Genomic DNA, 20205 nt, shown 5'->3' on the forward strand with positions numbered 1-20205 from the left:
TTTTCTTTGACGTTTATTTATTTTTGAGACAGAGAGAGACAGAGCATGAATGGGGGAGGGTCAGGGAGAGGGAGACACAGAATCTGAAACAGGCTCCAGGCTGTCAGCACAGAGCCTGACTCGGGACTGGAACTCACGGACCGCGAGATCATGACCTGAGCCCAAGTTGGCCACCCAACCGACTGAGCCACCCAGGCGCTCCCATTTCTAAGGGTATTCTTATGTTCCCAGAACAGATTCCTTACCATCCCCTTTAATTAAAAAAAAAAAAAAAAAAAAAGCCCTAATAATCATGGTAGTGGATATCAAAGAATATGGTGAATATTGAGGGGGAATTCAGTAGCAAATGATAGAGGACTAAGGCTTAGAGCCCTTTGGGAATAAATCTTGGGCTCTGAAGTGAAAGGAAAGCTCAATGAGTTCATTAGATTACCAAAGGTTAGTGAGACACTTACATGAGGTAGGTTTGTATGGGAGACAGTGTGATGCCTTGAGAAGCTATCTATATACGTATTCTAGTGACTCCTCCAATTGTCAAAACATGTTTACAATTTCTTTTTTAATATTGCTTTCAGCATTTGTGATACGCTTTTCTGAATATTTTCATTGTAGCAAAGCTCAATTCTTTTGAATATAGAAGTGACTTTTTAAAAATAGGTTCTATTCAGCTATTAAAAACTATCACATAGATCTATATCAATATTGGTAAATGTAAAAGGTGATTATACTATAGAATGTATAGTAATTCTGTTAAAATATATTTAATGCACTTAGTGTGGGGAAAATTCTGAAGGGATGTATAAAAATGTTCACAGTGGTTTCTTCTCTGGTTGGTAGAATCTAAGAAGACTAACATCTCTGTCATCTTCCTTATCCGTATATCATAATTATCTTTGCAACAAATGTGCATTATTTTCATTTTCACATTTAAAAAGACACAACCAAGTATGGTAGATTTAGGTGGTAAATACAATGAGAATATACTGAGTAATACCATTTCAGGATTAAAGATCGAGGCATAACATAATTGAGATGTGACTTTCACATCTATTCTCTTAAGTTAAATACATTTCTATTGTATAGATATTTTCCATGTGGAAGACACTTTAACTGTATTCATTAGCTGTCTCCTTATTTCCTTCCAGCATCCACTCTTGTAGATATTGGTTGGTCATGTGCTTCAGGGGAAAGTGGGCCCTTTATCAGCCCCAGGAATGTAAATCTTAATTAGTACACCAAAGTGGCAAGTACACACCTCTTGAAAGTGCTTCACAAATGGGCAAGTGACACAATTCTGGGCAGATGAGAGAAAGTCTACTGGGGGACTTCTGGAGAATTTTCCAGAGGAGTACTGTCCATAAGGGTCATCGTGTCCATCACATTTTCTTCTTATGTAATAAAAAAACATGAATCTGAAACCAAAAATGTGGTGTTTTTTTCAAAAATGCATTTTTAACATCTTGAATTCTCTTAAAGAGCATTAATAAAAAGACATTAGAAAATAAAGAACTGAGAAAATGACACAGGAGAAATAAGAACAGTTTTTAATTAAATTATGGTACTTAGAATTTAAAAATCCATAAACAAGAAAAATACTTCTTGTACTAAAGAAGAGGAAAGGGCAAAGTGAAACAACCCTAATACATTCCTGAGTAGTTACTGTGGAACTGGGTAATTTCCCAAGCTCATCTCTCAGCTGGTCCAAACTTCAAGCTAATTTAGGACCCACTCCTATGCCCACCTGTTCTAATCACTCCAGCTCCTAGCATGTCTCCCTCCTTTGAGCTCTTGGCTACCCTCAACCATATATTTTTGTACTCACTAACTGATTCACAACCATTCCATTGCCATTGCAATTGTATTTCGAGAGCATGTATTGCTAACTAATTGCAAAGTTAGTTTTTCTTTATATCATTTTAAAAGTTCTTCTATATTCCTTAAGTAGCATTATTACAAGGAACAACTAGAAAATAAAGATAAAATAGGATTATTGCTCACAGTTACATAAGTAAAGAAAAATGCATAAAATTTGAATCTTTAAGATTCTAAGTTGAAGTTCCAACTATTTTGAGACTCTATCTGTTCTGTGAGAGAAAATAACCAGTCACTTATGTGATCAATGATCTCTACGAATTCTTACAATGTTTCTCTAGGCTATTGGCAAGATACTTTAATATCTCACAAAAGTGCAAACTCATAGACTAGAGAACAACTACAGCAAGGCTTCCCTCTCTGAACTTGCCTTTCCCTGCAGCTAACCATATTGGCCTCAAGGTCTCTGTGCTGCACTACTGTCATGTGTAGGCAGGGGGTTGTTTTACATATTTTACTTACAGAATATTATAACCAATTTGCTCATCAAATTAGTGAAGATTAAATATTACTCAAGTCTGTCAAGAGTGTGGAGAAACAGACACAACCACATGTTGCCTAAAGTGCAAACCATACAGCCCCCCCGAAAAGCAATATGGCAGTATCTATTAGGAATTTTTACACCGTTATGCCCAGGAATTCTATTTCTATTTAACAATTTCCTTAGTAAATGTCCATGAATGTGGATAAAGATTTATGTACAAAGCCGTCTAATCCAGTACTGTTTATAATCACAAAAATACTGAAACAGGGAAAATGTTAAATAAATTGTTGCTGGAAATGTGAACTATTATACAGAATAATAAGCTACTGGAGAAATTTTAGGCATAGAAAATACTCAGGATATAAGTTTAAGTTTAAAAAGGAAGTTTGCAGGACTTTGTAAAATTATTGATATTTATATGAATGAAAGACTGAAAGGAAATATTATCTCTGGGCTTTTTCTTTTCTTTTTTTGAAGTGTTGTTGACACACAACATATTAGTTTCAGGTGTACAACAGTGATTCAACGTTTTTATACATCATGAAGTGATCACCATAAATCTAGCTACCATCTATCACCATACAAAGCTGTCACATTTTTACCTATATTCCCGATGCTTTACATTGTATCCCTGTGTCTTATTTTATAACTAGAAGTTGTATCTTTTTTTTTTTTTTTTTTAAAGCTATTTCATTTTATTTTTTTTTCAACGTTTTTTATTTATTTTTGGGACAGAGAGAGACAGAGCATGAACGGGGGAGGGGCAGAGAGAGAGGGAGACCCAGAATCGGAACAGGCTCCAGGCTCCGAGCCATCAGCCCAGAGCCTGACGCGGGGCTCGAACTCACGGACCGCGAGATCGTGACCTGGCTGAAGTCGGACGCTTAACCGACTGCGCCACCCAGGCGCCCCTAGAAGTTGTATCTTTTAATCCCCTTCCTCTATTTTGCCCATCTCCCACCTTCCCCCACTCTCTGGCAACCACCAGCTTGTTTTCTGTACCTGTGAATTGGTTTCTCTTTTGTTTCTTGGATTTCACATATAAGTGAAATCATATGGTATATGTCTTTCCCTCTCTGACTTCTTTCACTTAGAATACCCTTTGAGTGGGTAATCTTTGAGTGATGCAATTATTAGCTATTTTTCTTATTTATATTTCCTTTGTTTCCTACAAAGAGCTCTATTATTCATACAGTCACAAAGTTGTTTTTAGAAACATACTGTTTTGGCAATACTTTGGCATGTAATTAGGTGTCCAAAATCTCAGTCATGATGCACCCCTTATTTAAAAAATCACAGGAGCATCTCAAAATCATGAATTTTGATTGCCCCTTTTCTGTTTGTCTTTCTCATTACAAATAATTTCCAGTGATCTCAATTTCATCTTTAAAATGAGCATTTTAGGGGGGACTCGGTGGCTCAGTCGGTTAAGCGTCCGACTTCGCTCAGGTCATGATCTCACGGTCCGTGAGTTCGAGCCCTGCATCGGGCTCTGTGCTGACAGCTCAGAGCCTGGAGCCTGTTTCAGATTCTGTGTCTCCCTCTTTCTCTGACCCTCCCCTGTTCATACTCTCGCTCTCTCTCTCTCTCTCTCTCTCTCTGTCTCAAAAATAAATAAACGTTAAAAGAATTTTTTAAAAAATAAAATGAGCATCTTAGGTGCTAGGTCAAATATATGACTTTGGTTTCCTCATTTTCTTTTTATAATGTTCCCTCATTAAACTCTAAAGTTGCATGGATTAAAAATAAAAGCTATCTCCTGATGGCTGATTTTATAAAACAATTCTTAAAGTAGACTGTATTATAGAATACCTCCCTCACATAACTGCAAACTAGGTATGCTTTTATTTTTATTTTTTAATTTTATTTTTTAAAATTTACATCCAAATTATTAGCATATAGTGCAACAACGATTTCAGGAGTAGATTCCTTAGTGCCCCTTACCCATTTAGCCCATCCCCCCTCCCACGCCTCCAGTAACCCTCAGTTTGTTCTCCATATTTAAGAATCTCTTCTGTTTTGTCCTCCTCCCTGTTTTTATATTATTTTTGTTTCCCTTCCCTTATGTTTATCTGTTTTGTCTCTTAAAGTCCTCATATGAGTGAAGTCATATGATTTGTCTTTCTCTGACTAATTTCACTTAGCATAATACCCTCTAGTTCCATCCACGTAGTTGCAAATGGCAAGATTTCATTCTTTTTGATTGCCGAGTAATACTCCATTGTATATATATACACCACATCTTCTTTATCCAGTCATCCATCGATGGACATTTGGGCTCTTTCCATACTTTGGCTATTGTTGATAGTACTGCTATAAACATGGGTGGATAAATGCCTAGTAGTGCAACTGCTGGGTCTAGGGTACTTCTATTTTTAGTTTTTTGAGGAACCTCCATACTGTTCTCCAGAGTGGCTGCACCAGCTTGCATTCCCATGGATATGCTTTTAATTTAAAAACAAAACAAAAAAGTCTGATCAACAGAAAACAAAAGACTTCTCTTAAAAGCTATGTTTTGTAGTATTACTTCAATGATTTACCAGAAGAGAAGCTTCAGTTAGGTTCTAACAGCCTCATAACTCTATTCAATATGTAACTAATCTTCCTTTTAAGGAGGATAGTCTCTGTATTATAGCAATAGCAATAGCCAGTGTAAGCTGATATAGGACTGGATAAGTACCATTACAAAAGGCAGCATGTATTTTGAAACAAGAAGGTGTCCTGTATATGCTGCTTAGTTTGAAACTGATCTAAGTTCTAGGATTGTAGTAGTTTATTTACAATGTGCCCACAGTGTCACTGGCATGAAATTATGTGTTTTGATTGATGTTACTACAATTAAGTTACATAGCAAAATTATATTTATTTGACTAAACTATATTGACTTTTTTTCTTAAAGGTTGCTAATTTGCCAATATATACTTACTAATAACTAGCAAAATCATTAGCAGCTTTCAAAGTTTCAACAGTTCACTATATTCCTTAAATATTAGTTTTAAAATCTTTACAAAGAAAATTTAAAAATAAAAGTTGTCTGTATCTTTGATTTTGCATCTGGGAGCCCTATAATGTCACGTACTTATCCTGTACTTGCACTTGGTTAACAAGCGTTAGCATGCTTAGGAACGTTTTTCTGCACAACTTTTTAATCTCAAAAGTGATTGGCAGGACGACTTTGTAGTCAATTACACGCGAAACCACGGTTCATTCGTGAGCCCAGGAGACACACTCAAAAAGGTCGGAGGAATGAACATCGGCTTCAAGGTGATACCAGGATATCCACAGGGGCCTGTCCAGTGAACAGCAGGAACAGCAGGAATCGCAGGAACCGCAGGCTGCCCTGAAGAGATGTAGGAAACCTGAGCACGAAGACGATGACAGAAAACACCAAGTCATGGACCGCTGAGAGCCGAGCTAGCCTAAACAGAAAAGAGAATCACGGAGGTCAGAAGAGAACAGACAATACACACGAGAAATGAGAAAGGAAGAAGCTTCAAAAACCCCGAACTGCAATAACCAGACAGTTGATACAATCCCACCTTTAAAACCATATTTCAGGCACTCGTTAGGCCTTGGGACTTCAGTTTCCTCAACTGGGAAAAAAAAAAAAAAAAAACCCTGCAAATAAAGGATATTCCCCAAACTGAACTCATCTGGAACTGGCGCCAGAAGTAAGGGACGTCCGCAGCGAAGGGAGGGAATGCACGCATGCGCCGCGGTGAGGGGCGGGCCCGGGGGGCGGGGCCCGTTTCCATTCTCTTTGGATTTCCGCGTTTGCCAGCCCCGCCCGCCTCACCTGCATGTCACGTGGTCCGCGCCGCTCCGAGGGCACCTGAGGGCGGATTCCGCAGGTCCTGGGTCTTCCAGGTGGAAGTGGCCGCATCCGTGGACAGGTTTAGCAGCGACAGAGGCAGGTGGGGGAGCATTGCTGGGGTCAGCCGGCGAAGCCTCCCTACTCGGGGTGTCTGAACCTCTGGTCCTCAGAATCTGGTTCCTAACGCGCGACAGGGGCCAGCCAGCACCTGGACCGGAGCAGGGCGCGGCCGTGCGACCCGGGCCGGGAGCCGGGCGGGGCCTGCGGGCGTTGCGTGGAAGCCGCAGCTGGGCCGAGTCAAAAGCCGCCTTGCGCCCCGGAAGGCCTGACTCCCCGCCGGTCAGCCGGCAGCCCTCCTTCCTGGGTGGCTCAGTCCGCTAAGGCCTGGCAGGCTCTCAGATTAGGGCACACTCTTGGTCCCTACGTGCAGGGGGAGTAAATCGCGGGCTTTATTTGGGGAGATTTAGGGCAAATCCCCGGTTTGCTTTGGATTAGATAGGGATGCGTGTGTTGACATTGGCGAGTTCACCGGCCGGCTCGGGGATGGAACCTCTGGAGTGACAGCTGAGCCCTGAGTGGAGACGCCCACACCCGGAGGCAGGAAGCGGTAGTCTTGAGAGAGCTTTTCCAAACAGGCTGTTCTTTCAAGTGGTAATGTCGCTATTTGGTCTGGAACTGCAAAGGGAGCTGAGTGCCACAAGGGTGTGGAAGCCAAAGTTTATTTGCAAGATTACCTATGTGTACCTGCACAGTTGGGATTTGGGAGTTCTCCCAGAAATCACCGCCTGATCTTGCTTGTTTTCAGTGCGCTAGTACAGGTGACAATCTATCAGGACATAATGTGGTTTGCTTTTTTTTTTGTTGTTTTTTGTTTTTTTGTTTTTTTTTAAAGACTTTATTGAAGTTTATGTTTGGAAAAAAGAGGCTGAAGTTTGGGCTATGATAAATATTGGTAAAGCTATGCTCCATATGTTTGTAAAGAATTCTGTAAGTAACATTTTAACAAGGGATCATGAATTACAATCTAAGAGTATTTCAGCGCCGATTATTGTTTCATTTTGCATTATTTTTTCCCCTGCTGGATTTTTTTTTTTTACTATTGGTAGATTTATTTTAAAATTTCTAATAACTTTATATTGTGTTCATATATGATACTTAAAGGTAAAACTCAAATGGATTTGGGAAAAAAATATGCAATAAATATTTATTTGAGCATGTTAGGTGCCTGACACTGTTTTGTGTGCTATGAATATAGAAATGAGCAAGATGGACAAGATCTCTACTCCCTTGGAATTTACATTGAGAAATAAGATCCCAAAAGCAAAGGGAAGAGAATTTCAACATGGAAAAACAACTTTATGAAGAGCTGGGACCAAATCCATTTGATCAGGGAGGCTGGAAGGAAATGAGGGCAAGGAGGAGTGGCAGGACTTGAGATCTGAGAAGCAGGCAAGAGCCAGATCATATAACATTTTATAAGCAGTGACAAAGGGCTTGGATTTCATTCTAAATTTGTAAATTTGTTCTTAAGCGCAGTCTGGCTAAGTCCTTATTACCACTCTTTCTCTTTGGTTTCCTTCTCTTGGTTTCCTTGACTTATTAAATTGTTTCTTCACCTCAAGTGTTCGATATCATTTTATTCTTTATTAAGCAAGATGGTGGACCACGAGAGCTTTCAACACTGCCAGTGAAATTTTGAATGAAACCGTTTGTTAGTTTTTATGAGTGAACTGTGCAGTTAATGCATCTTAAAGATAGAGCTTTAGCCTTGCCTCCCATCCTCTGCAAGGAGCAGCCGAAACAGTTTCTTAAGAATGGAAAATCTTTTTGAGTTGAGAGTAGCCAATCTGGAATGAGGCATCTTTGAGAAGTAATTAGTTAAGGGAAAGGCTTCAGAGGTGAAATACATACTCAAGGTTTTGGATGTTCAGTATCAAATCAGTTTGAAGTTACACAACAAGGTTCTTTTTCAAGAGTTATGGAACTTTATTGGTGTGCCGGTTGTGACTGTGATCATCATTAGAGTTTATAGTCTTATTGGCATTTTCTCTCCCAATTATTTTTATCTCAAGTATAATAGTTTGTCCTGTAAAAATATGAATGTAGGAGCCATCTCTGAGAAAACTCTTGAATTGATTTTGACTCTTTTATGTGGACTTGAGTTGTATTTATTTGATTCCGACGATGAAGTAATCTTTATTTAAAAATTGCAGGACATTTTACTTCCAATAAGAAACATGGTGAAACTAATCCACACATTAGCTGATCATGGTGATGATGTCAACTGCTGTGCATTCTCCTCTTCCCTCTTGGCCACTTGCTCTTTGGACAAAACAATTCGCCTGTACTCCCTCAGTGACTTTACTGAACTGCCCCACTCACCATTGAAGCTTCACACCTATGCTGTCCACTGCTGCTGTTTCTCCCCTTCAGGACACATTTTGGCTTCCTGTTCAACAGATGGTACCACTGTCCTATGGAATACTCAAAATGGAGAGCCTTTGGCAGTGATGGAACAGCCCAGTGGTAGCCCCGTGAGGGTTTGCCAGTTTTCCCCAGACTCCACTTGTTTGGTGTCAGGGGCAGCTGATGGAACGGTTGTTTTGTGGAATACTCAGTCATACAAGTTATATAGGTATGAACGTTTAAATCCTTTCTGCTTTAATATTTAAATTAAAATATTACAATGCTCAGTCGTACAAGTTGTATAGGTATGAATATTTAAATCCTATTAACAAGTCTACCAAAAAAATAAAAATAGAAAGCAGAATATTTTGATGACTTGAAGAAGCAGATAATTTTCAGACACCACAAGGAATAACATTTTGACTTGATTTCTGAAGGACATAAAAACAGATGTTTAAGTGGTTCTTATAGATCTGCTTGGCTCTGAGAGTTTTATATTTCCAATCTTTCTCTTGTAAAATAAGGATTAATCTGTTAGACTTTTATGGATTTTGACTTTAAGAGCTAGACGAAGAAAATGGTCTTTTGAATAAGGTTCAGTAATTTTAGGCTTTATTTTTGTCACTCATGACCCAGGTGTTCTCAATAATAGACCAATGGTAGGTAAGTCTCACCTAAAGAGACAGCTATTTTCCTGACTAGGATTCTTGCTGGGTGAATAATCAACCCCAACCCCAGATAAAAGAACCTTGTGATTAGTGTAGTGTTGTGTTACATTTAAAAAACAAGCAAACGAAAAACAACTGAAAACTCCTTTTAGATAAAAATACATCAATTATGTTACACTGGTAATGTTCTGTTGCAACTTGCCAACATGAAAGCTATGTATTTTTATGTACATTGTGGTGAAATACAGATAACAAAAAGTTTACCCTTTGAGTATTTTTTTCTTTCTTTTTTAAAAACATTTATTTTGACAGAGAGAGGGAGAGAGCTTGCATGCACTAGCTAGGGAGGAGCAGAGAGAGAGACAGACAGACAGAATGCCAAGCAGACTCCATGCTGTCAGCACAGAGCCAAAATCAAGTCACACAGATGTTTACCCGACTGAGCCACCCATAAACTTTTCAATATTACCAAGTAAAATAGCCCAGTATACTTTCTCCTCCCTGCCCCCCAGCATCATTCAGAGCACATGCCAGCTGGTAAACAACTGTTGCTCATTAGATTTAGGTCTTTTGACTGAACAAGGTCATGTGTTTTAAACAGTGTTTAATGAATAGTTTAAAGAGAATGCGCAGGAGGAATGACATCTTTTTTTATTTTTTATTTTTTTATTTATTTTTTCAATATATGAAATTTATTGTCAAATTGGTTTCCATACAGACATCTTTTTTACATGCGTGAAATATAGAGGTCAACTAAGGAATTTTCCTTTTCACTTATCAGATGACGACTTCTGGCCCTCTGGCATTACGACCCTAATGTATGTTGTAAAATGATACACTACAGATTTAAGTGCTGAATGGGACACTGCACTAATTGTTGGGCTTTTACCAGTTTTTTTCCTAATTGAGAAAATAATATTGTCAGCACAGTGCTTCTTTTTCTTCCCAAGATAATTTTCTTTTCATAAAGAATTCATACTTGAAAATAAAAGATTTCACTGTTGCTTCTTTTAATACTAAAGTTGAAAGTACTTTTGACCCTAATAACATGTTTTTCAATAAGAATAGGTTTTTAAGAATTATGTGGCCATGGTTGATAGTGGTGGTTGTCAGAGCTTTTTTTAAGTTTTGTAGATTTTAACCTGTTCATACAGACCTGCCATTTGGAAAAATACGAAGATACATGGACTTTGGTTTAGATCTGTATAGCTTAGGCTTGAATATGTTAGTTAAGATAACATTTAGAGCCTCTTTTTTTTAAGTGTATGATTTTTTATTTATATAGACATCTGCCCTTTCTAGTTCTCAGATAGCCATTTTTCCTGTTTTTACTATATCAAGCTGTTGTTAGAAATTGCAATATAAGGTAAAAGATACTCTGAAGTGAAAACCTTCCCCTTCTTCTTCTTTTTATTTATTTATTTTTTTGCTTTTATTTCAGGTGCGGTAGTGTTAAGGATGGCTCCTTGGTGGCCTGTGCATTTTCTCCTGATGGAAACCTCTTTGTCACTGGCTCCTCGTGTGGAGATTTAACAGTGTGGGATGATAAAATGAGGTGTTTGCATAGTGAAAAAGCACATGATCTTGGAATTACCTGCTGTGATTTTTCTTCACAGCCAGTTTCTGGTTAGTTATTTTACTCTTTTAAGCACTAGTGGTTCCTATTTGTAATTTGTATATGACTTCTGGTTCTTTATTCATTTTCATTTCACCTTTAGTAAAATGAGAAGCCTCTTTAATTCATTCCTTTTAAGGAAATCATTCTCCTTTCTCTTGATCAAAATGAAATCACAAAGAACATGATAGGGGAAAATCAGGTTCTTGAATATATGTTGGGGATGACTCAGCTTTGTACAGTACATCTGGATTCCTTGGATATGGTAATTTAGAGGACTTGACCCTATTTTAAAATACAGTATGTTAATATTCAAAGAGAAATGTGAAGTTAAAAAAAAAATTGGAAACAGAAGCTAAATTTTCAAAAGTTTACTAATTTAATCTTTGAAGCAAAAGCTAAATTTATGACATGTTTGACAACACAATTAGCTTTTAGAAGAAGTACAGACTCCTGAATATAGATAGACTCTTGGTTTTAAATAGATAGCAGTGAGTTGGGAAGCTTTCTTCTTCTGTTTCATTCCCTGTGTTAGGATGGGAGTTCTGCCTTTGTTGCTTCCAGTCTTGTTACACCACCAGTGCTGTCCTATTAGCAGTATAACGGGAGCTACGTTTGTAAATTTAAAATTTTTTAGTAGTTGGTGACATTAATTTTAATGATATATTTTAATTGTATTCAATATATATTAAATATTTCAGTAATCGATAGTAACAATAAGATATTTTACTACTTTTTGGTGCTAGGCTTTTGAAATCTGGTGTGTGTATTATGTCACATTTCAATTTATACTAGCCACATTTTAGGCATTCAGTAGCCACATGTGGCTAGTGACTACCTTTATTGCACAGCCCAGGGCCAGGAGGTGGGTGGGATCATTTTGGCACTTCCCTATTTCAAACCTATCAGTGAATGGTTAAAATAAGTTTAAGGTAAGAGAAAATGCCAAATCCAAAACATAAAGCCTGACACACTCTGTTTCCCTGCCTCTTAAAGCACACTTGGCCTCATGCATTCTCTTGCCACACTGGCCTCCTTTCATTCCTTGAATGTTTGTAAGATTTTTCCAATTGTTTTACATGTGAACCCTTCACCTGGTTACTCTTAGATATCCTTTAGATTTCAGGTAAAAATCACTTCAGATGAACCTCCCCTGTGCTTACCCATTTAATTGTATCTTAATACATATCCGTGCCCAAACTTCCTTTGATGAAGCTACATGTGTGATGATGTTGGGTGGAACTTATGTAAAATTGAGTTGATTTCAATATTTACATTACCAACAGGTATTTAGGAGCTTACCTAGTGTGTATGTAATTATACACTGAAATTATCTCACTAAATATTAAAAACTAATGGATTTTTTATGACACCAAATTTACTGATTACTTTCCCTAATTTGTATAATTTCCACCAAATAAAATAGACCGAGTTAATGTTATTTTGGATTCATATAATTCCAGCATTTGTCTTGATTAAATCAAATGCGGGGAAAAAATCTCATTATTTCATGTGAATTCTAGACTAAGCTTTTAAGAAATTGGTATGTTCTTGGGGTGCCTGGGTGGCTCAGTCAGTTAGGTATCCGACTTCAGCTCCAGTCATGATCTCAGGGTTCGTGAGTTCGAGCCCTGCATCGGGTTCTGTGCTGACTGCTCAGAGCCTGGAGCCTGCTTTGGATTCTGTCCCTCCCCTACTCACACTCTGTCTCCCTCCATCTCTCAAAAATGAATAAATGTTAAAAAAAAATAAAAATAAAAAAAAAAAAGAAATGGGTGTGTTCTTTAAAAAAAAGTTAAGTTGGAAATAATTAAACATTTAACACTCATAACTTTTCTTCCTAATTTTTCCCATCAGTGCTAGCTCATAGACTCTAAAATTGGGCTGGAAAATTCTCTAGGCTTAGTGGCTCAATATTGGCCCATGGAACCTTGAGTTACCTTAATGGAAGGTAAATAAAAAAAGGTATTTTGTTGAAGCAACTTCAGGGGTTAGAGTCCTAATCTTCTGAAGTACCTTGTTGAAAATAAATTCTTATACCAATAGAATGAAATGTTGGTTAAAGTTAATATCTCTTGTGAATATGGTTTAAATGAATAGAATTAACATCTCGATATAGGAAGTTGAAAATTTTTTGGTTTAAATGTTTGATCAATTCTTGTGTATTTATTTTTAACAAATTTTACGTTTTTAGATGGAGAGCAAGGTCTTCAGTATTTTCGATTGGCATCATGTGGTCAGGATTGCCAGATCAAAATTTGGGTTGTTTCTTTTACCCATATCTTAGGTATGTATTAATTAGTAGTTCTCTAAAATTATTTGTAGTCAAGATAGAATTTCTATATGAATGATTCTTTTTACTTAAGGAATTCTGGATATCTAGAAGTGATTATAAAAATATGCTTTAATAAATTTTAATCAGAGAAATTGCATATACATGATTTAAAAATTGGATGCTCATCACTGATGATGACCTCAACACCATCACCACACACATTTCTGCTGACCAGAGGTAACCGCTTTGCGCTTTATCTGTTTGCAATTCTTGGTGGTTTTCACAGTTTCTGTAAATATTGTTATACCACTATATTTTAAATGTATTCACTGTAGGGATTGTTATTTGATAGTGTGTGGGAGGTCGTTCCTCCCTGTATTGCACTATTCCTTCAGGTGACCCTTCAGTCAAGAAACTTACATTATTCAGTTTTGAAAAAGTGTTCCTTTAAGTTATTTCTTTAATAATTTCTTCCCCATGTCCTCTCTTTTAATAACTCTCATCAATAGAACGTTGGACCTCCTAATTTCATTCCCTATGGAATTTTTTATTCCATCATATTTTCAATTTCTATTAGCTCATATTATTTTCTGTTTCTTTCTCTTACTGTTTTTATTTTATGAAAGCAAGATCATCTTAAAACTCTCAGGGTATTAATTAGAGGCTTTTTGTTTTGTTGTTCCCTTCGGTTTCCTGATTATCTTTGTTTGCTCTTGGGCCTTTTGTTTACTCTGATCTTTCTCTTTCATATGGTTACCTTCTTCAAATGTCTGGTGATCCTTGTTTTCCATTTACATTTAATAACTAGGCAAAAATAAGATATTTAGAGGGTCTATGCACACAGTGGTTTGTTGTTGCTGGCTTCCCTTTCGATTAAAGGGGTGGGTTGTTGGCCCTTACTGAGGAGGATTTAGGGGCTTAGGGAATTGCCCTGGAGCTGCCAGGGAGCTCCCCAGAAAGCTGTTATTTTCCCTAGAAATATTTTGCTCAGAAAGCAGTATCAGGCTTTCGTTCAGTATGCTATGGGTGGGACCAGGGAGGAATTAAAGGTAGACACTGTTTCATAAACAGGCTTTTCACTAACTTTTTTGTTTTCAGGTCGATGTCTGTGTCATTCTGACTTTCCTTTTCATTAGCTTTTGATAGTCCTAAGTCTTTTGGGGTATTCTTGGACATAGCCCCTCCTTTTGCACTCTGGGCTGTTACTTTTTCCTCCTCATTAGTTAATTTGCTTTCTGACTTTTCAAAATTGGTTTGAATTTTGGATTGTTGATACCTCTCTTTCTATTCTCTTCATTGATGTGATTTTATATCTTTATTAATTCTTCCACTATCATTTCAATGAGGACTCTGAAATTATATGGTCATTTGGCCATCTTGCTTCAGATGCCTAAAAATATTCTTATTTGATTATTTGTTACCTAATAAGCTTCAGTTAAATAACAAACTGCAAATATTTTTTCCTACTTGTTGAAACTTTTACCTGCTCTAATGACTTTTTGTTTAATTAAATGCTTGTTATAAGAGCCATTAACACTTCAAAAAAGTTTTCATTGGGTCTGAGAAAATTAATAGATTTCACTTATTTACTTATCTCAGGTCAACTTCCTAATAATTTTTATAGCTTGTCACTAAAATGTATTGAATTCCCTGGGTTTACCTTTAAAATAGTTGTGCTATTCCTTTTCAGTAATTATAGAAGGTATGAAAAGGATTTAGTGTTCCCATACTTTGTAGGAGTATTATATATTAGAATTATAAGATGGATAAATTACCATTGATTATTTTTATTTGTGGAATGAGAAAATATTTTTTTAATATCATATTTTGAAAACTGATCTTTGTTTAGGCATTTGAGCAATTTGATTCCTTTTTAGGCATTTGGGCAATTGTGTGTGTGTATATATACATATGTATGTGTGTATGTATTTTTTTTTTTTTTAACATATATATACTTTATAAGTAGGCTCCATGCCCAGCATGGGGCTCAAACTCATGACCCCAAGATCAAGAGTTACATTCTCCACTGACTGAGCCAGCCAGGAACCCCAATATGTATATTTTTTATATTTTTTAAAATTAGATGCCAAGATTGTCTTATACTGTATTTTAAAATTTTATATTAGTTTACAATTTCATATTTTTATGTATTTTATAGAGTTTAATATTAAAAAAATTTTTTTTTAATTTTTTTTTTTTAACGTTTATTTATTTTTGAGACAGAGAGAGAGCATGAACGGGGGAGGAGCAGAGAGAGGGAGACATAGAATCGGAAGCAGGCTCCAGGCTCTGAGCCATTGGCCCAGAGCCCGACGCGGGGCTCGAACTCACGGAGTGTGAGATCGTGACCTGAGCTGAAGTGAGACGCTTAACCGACTGAGCCACCCAGGCGCCCCAACATTAAAAATTTTTAAAGCATTTGATCATTACAATCCTCTGCACCTTTGCTGAGTGCACCATTTACTTTATCCATTACTGAACTTCTGAAACCACTTAATCACACTGCATTCCAGTACCTGAGTTGCAGGGGGAGTTTTTTTCATTTTTGTATTGTTTAGGCACTTAAAGATTTATTAAGTTTATTATTTAATATTTATTTAATTCATTATTTATTTAATTATTTTTAATTTTTTTATTAAAATGAATAAGTGAAATTGTTTTGACTTAAAGATAAATTCTAAGCACAGTCAGCTTGCTAATTTTTCTCACCTTGTTATTTGCAGGTTTTGAATTAAAATATAAAAGTACACTGAGTGGGCACTGTGCTCCTGTTCTGGCTTGTGCTTTTTCTCATAATGGGCAGATGCTAGTCTCGGGGTAAGCTTTTTAGTTTAATTTCCTTACACCATTTTCATATGAAATAGGACATACATAAAAGTACATAAAACATAAGAGAATAGCTCAATAAAGTTATACAGACCTGTGTAACCACTACTCAGGTCAAGAAATAGAACATCACTGGTTCTGCTCTGAAAATCCTCCCCTTCCAGGTACCCCTGTAGGGTGACAGCACCTCAAGTCATATACAATATTGCTTTTTTCTTTTAAACTGATTTAAAACAAATCATGCAATGTGTATTGTTTTGTGTCTGGCTTTCCTTAGTCAACGTGATGTTTATGACATTCATATTAACGCATACAGCTGTGGTTTGTTGATTTTCATTGTTTATATTATATATATTATACATATATATAATATGAATATATGATTTTATATATATATATATATATATGCTCTCTGTATTTCAGTATATGAGCCACTTATTGGTTATATATGTTACAAATATCTTTTCCCTTCTGTGGATTTGCCTGTTCACAGTTGATAATTTTAGTGTACTTAGTTTTTTATGTTCTGAGTCATAAAGGTATTTTCCCATATTATCTTCTAAAACCTTCATTATTTTTCTTTTCTCAAATGTGATATGTGGGCATCATGTACAATAGGAATCCAATATTATTTCTTTCCATGTGGATAGCCAGTTGTCCAAGTACTATGCATCGAAAATACCGTCTTTTCTCCATGTTGTTCTGCTACCTTGTGAGAAACCACTGACCATGTGTGTGTGGATCTGGTTCTCAGCCTGCTTTTTTTGTTCTAAATAATAAACTTACTATTTTTTTCTGTTTATCTATCCCTTCTCTAAAACCATTCTGTCTTTCCAAGGCTTTGTATCTTAGCTATTCCTGAATTTTGACACTTCCATATAAATTTTAGATTTAGCTGGTCATAGTGCCTCTAGTTACTCTCTGTACAGCCACAGACCTGTTTGGATTTTGATTGTGGTTGTAATGAGTCTGACAAAAGCAGAGATAATTGACCTCTTTACGATATTGAGTCTTCTAATCCATGAATGTGTTATGTTTCTCCATTTATTTTTGTTTTGATTTCTCTCAATAATTGTCTTCTATGTAGAAGTCTTCCTCCTCTTTTATTAGATTTATTTCTAAGCACTTAATTTTTTTGTTGCTATTATAAAAGAGATAGCAAATGTAAGGAAGTAAATATGGGAAAACCAGAGATTTACCTGTAAAGATCTTAAATTTTGTGTTTTTGATAACAAAAATCAATCATATCACATTAATAATGATGATTTTTGTTTCTTCCTTTCTAATCATTGTACCTTTGATATCATCTATGTGCTGCTGAACTGGCTGACACTACCAAGATAATGGAAACAGTGATAACAGCCATCCTTTGATTCCTTTTTGCAAAGGGAAAGCTTTCATTATTAAGTATGATCATATAGGTTTTGGGGAGATAAACTTTATTAGCCCCTCTGTTCCTTCTAGCTTATGAGTTTCTTTTTTTTAATCACGAAGAGGTATTCTGATTTTACCTGTATCTTTTGAAATAATCATATGATTTTTCTTTTATTCTGTTAGGTGGTAAATTATATTGGCTTTTCAAATGTTAAACCAACCTTGCTTTGTTGGAATAAAAACAGTTTACTCAGGACTTGTATTTTTGTGTATTGCAGTAGAGAAGTCTGATTCTAATTGTTACTTCTTTGTAATTTGTATTTTTTTCACTGGCTGCTCACAAAAATGTTCTCTCTGGTTTTTTGCACTTACTTTGTATTTAGATTTGGATTTCTTTTTATTTAGTTTGCTTTGGAATTCACTGAGCTAGTTAAATATGTAGAGTAATAATTCATCAGTTAAGGGGAAATTCTTATTATCTCTTCAAATATTACTTCTGCCCTTTCTCTCCTCTAAATCTCGGACTCTAATTAAATGCAAAATATACCTTCTTACTATAAACTTTATATCTTTTTTCTTCTGCATTTTTCATTCTCTTATTTCTTGTGCTGTATTCTGAATAATTTCTCCTTTGCTGATGCCCTCCTTAGCTTTATCTGATATGTTACTTTAAATTGGTCCATTGATGGATCTTTAATTTTGGTTATTTTACTTTTTGGTCCTGACATTTCTATTTGGCTAGTTTTTCCAGGTCCACTATGTCACTTTTTATGATCTCTAGTTCTCTGTTGAAAATTTTAATCTTGGCTTCTATTTTCCAAAACTTTGTTCTATAAAGCAATTGGTTTGGTACACAGTGGTATGATTCAGTTACTTTATATTCTCCTATTTGTGTACTTTGGTATATTTTCTCCTTGCTGCCATTGGATTTTTGCAAACGTGCCTGTCTGATCTCACAGGTCATAGCACTGAAATACACATTCATAGCTCTTCACAGCAGCTTTTGCTCCAGCCAAGATATTTAGGCTCCTAACATTCACTTAAAATGTTCTGGACTGAACCTGATAGTTCTTTTCCCATATTCTCTAATCCTTGCCAGATAAAAGCCAAATAATTAGTTATATTGCCATCATTTTAGATTGACTCTTTCATCTCAAACGATGAAAATGGCTCATCAAAAAAGCATTTATAGTAATTCTCCTTTGACCTAGGATTGAAATCAGTGGAAAGTTTAAACAAATAAAGTTGGATTTCCTTCTGTTGTTTGGGGGGGATATATCGTGCATTTCATTTTTGAGAGGTTAATTGACAAAATGATGGTATGAAATTCAGCAAGTATTTATGATTCTCTTATGTACCCAGGTCTCTGCCAATTGCAATAGGGCATGTAAAAGGAAGTATAAGACAGTGTGCCCTTAAAGACGTTTTGATTCTCTATCTTGATGTTCACGTGATAACCTAATAATATTACAAGATCTAACATGTCTTTGCTTTCTGAATCATGAAAGAAGTATTAAGTGATATTCAGTATAGTTTTTGTGTTACTATTTGTGTTATAAAAAATGGCATTTTATAGCATACTTCCTTATATATATATGTGATTTATAATTAATATTTTATGTTAACTAAGATAGACCTTTTCAGTCATTCTAGATTAATGGAATTTTACATTGTTAAATACTTTTTGGCATATGTGCTCTAGGTCACATTGAGATATTTTTCTGAGTATTCTTAGTTCATTTGGATAAATATACAGGCAAGTGAATTGTTTGGAAATGTAAAGGATGGTGAAAGATAAACATTTAGTCTTTTAGGAGAATTGGGACATATGTTTTAACTATATTTCATGAATAGATAAAGAACAAGTTAATTGGTTGATGATAGATTCCATCTGCAACTAAGAATCATTGGTAAGATGGAATGGATACATCTGCTAAAGAGAGAGTAGGAAAAAAGCGAGTAGGATAAAAGATTTTTGAATACAAGTGGCTACATAGGAAAAATGAATTGACCCCAGAATGGGATTATAGGTCAGGTGTGCTAAGGAAGTGGTATAGGGGATAGATACAGGGTAACTATGTAAAAGGCATTATGGAATTTATGCAGATATGGGAGGATCGGGGAAACAGGGCATTCCAAGAGGCAGGAAATTCTTGAGTGAATTACAATGTATTATAAATGGAGAGGTGCCTGGGTGGCTCATTTGGTTGAGTGTCCAACTCTTGATTTTGGCTCAGGTCATGATCCCAGGGTTGTGGGATCTAGCCCTTGTCAGACTCTATGCTGAGTGTGGAGCCTGCTTGAGATTCTCTCTCTTTCTGCCCTTTAGCCCCTCCCCAGCTTGCTCTCTCTCTCTCTCTCTCTCTCTCTCTCTCTCTCAAAACGAAATAAATCTTAAAAAAAAAAAAAAAAGTATGATAAATGTAAAAAGGAGTAATGGGAATTGAGGCTGGAAAAATAGATTGTAGAGATGAAAGAGAACTAGGATGTTGTTATAACTTTGTATGGATTTAGGAAAACAATTGAAACTTTGAAAGCATTTCTAATAAGCATCTCCTAGCTATAGGAGAGATGGGTGTTAAAGGTTAAAGAAATTAAACTATGATTTAGGTCAATGGTTCTCATACATTTTGGTTTTAGGATTCTTTGACATTCTTAAAAGTTATTGACCTCAAAGAGCTTTTGCTTATATGGATGATATATATCATATATATGCTATATATATGATATCTATATATGATATCTATATATGATATCTATATATGATCTATATATTATATATATGTATATATTACATGTATATGTGTGTGTAATATATATATTACATGTATATGTGTGTGTAATATATATATTACATGTATGTGTGTGTAT

The 20205-nt window shown here is 35.9% G+C and overlaps 1 protein-coding gene and 1 long non-coding RNA gene across 8 annotated transcripts in view; one reads left to right on the forward strand and one right to left on the reverse strand.

Annotated features, from left to right (window-relative positions):
* Positions 1-3273: 3273 nt before the first annotated feature.
* Positions 3274-6262, reverse strand: LOC144617163 (uncharacterized). Of its 2 annotated transcripts, none has more exons than XR_013557295.2 (2): positions 6153-6262; positions 3274-5715 (listed from the first exon to the last, which is right to left on the reverse strand). It is a non-coding gene; the product is annotated as an uncharacterized LOC144617163 (long non-coding RNA). The 2 variants fall into 2 exon arrangements; XR_013557296.2 differs by lacking the exon at positions 6153-6262 and adding an exon at positions 5896-6055.
* WDSUB1 (WD repeat, sterile alpha motif and U-box domain containing 1) overlaps positions 6159-20205 on the forward strand; it is a 51314-nt gene continuing 37267 nt past the window's right edge. Inside the window, exons 1-5 of one of the 6 annotated variants that reach the window (XM_078451264.1) lie at positions 6159-6270; positions 8384-8805; positions 10686-10870; positions 13054-13146; positions 15858-15951. In XM_078451264.1, coding sequence (XP_078307390.1) covers positions 8408-8805; positions 10686-10870; positions 13054-13146; positions 15858-15951 — 770 coding nt within the window. In that variant the 5' untranslated portion in view covers positions 6159-6270; positions 8384-8407. Of the gene's footprint in view, positions 6271-6673; positions 6778-8383; positions 8806-10685; positions 10871-13053; positions 13147-15857; positions 15952-20205 lie in introns of those variants that run through there. The other 5 variants (XM_078451266.1, XM_078451263.1, XM_078451267.1 and 2 more) reach the window with 5 other exon arrangements.

The sequence above is a fragment of the Panthera onca genome, chromosome C1 (genome assembly GCF_046562875.1).
Source record: "Panthera onca isolate mPanOnc1 chromosome C1, mPanOnc1 haplotype 2, whole genome shotgun sequence".
NCBI lineage: Eukaryota > Metazoa > Chordata > Mammalia > Carnivora > Felidae > Panthera > Panthera onca.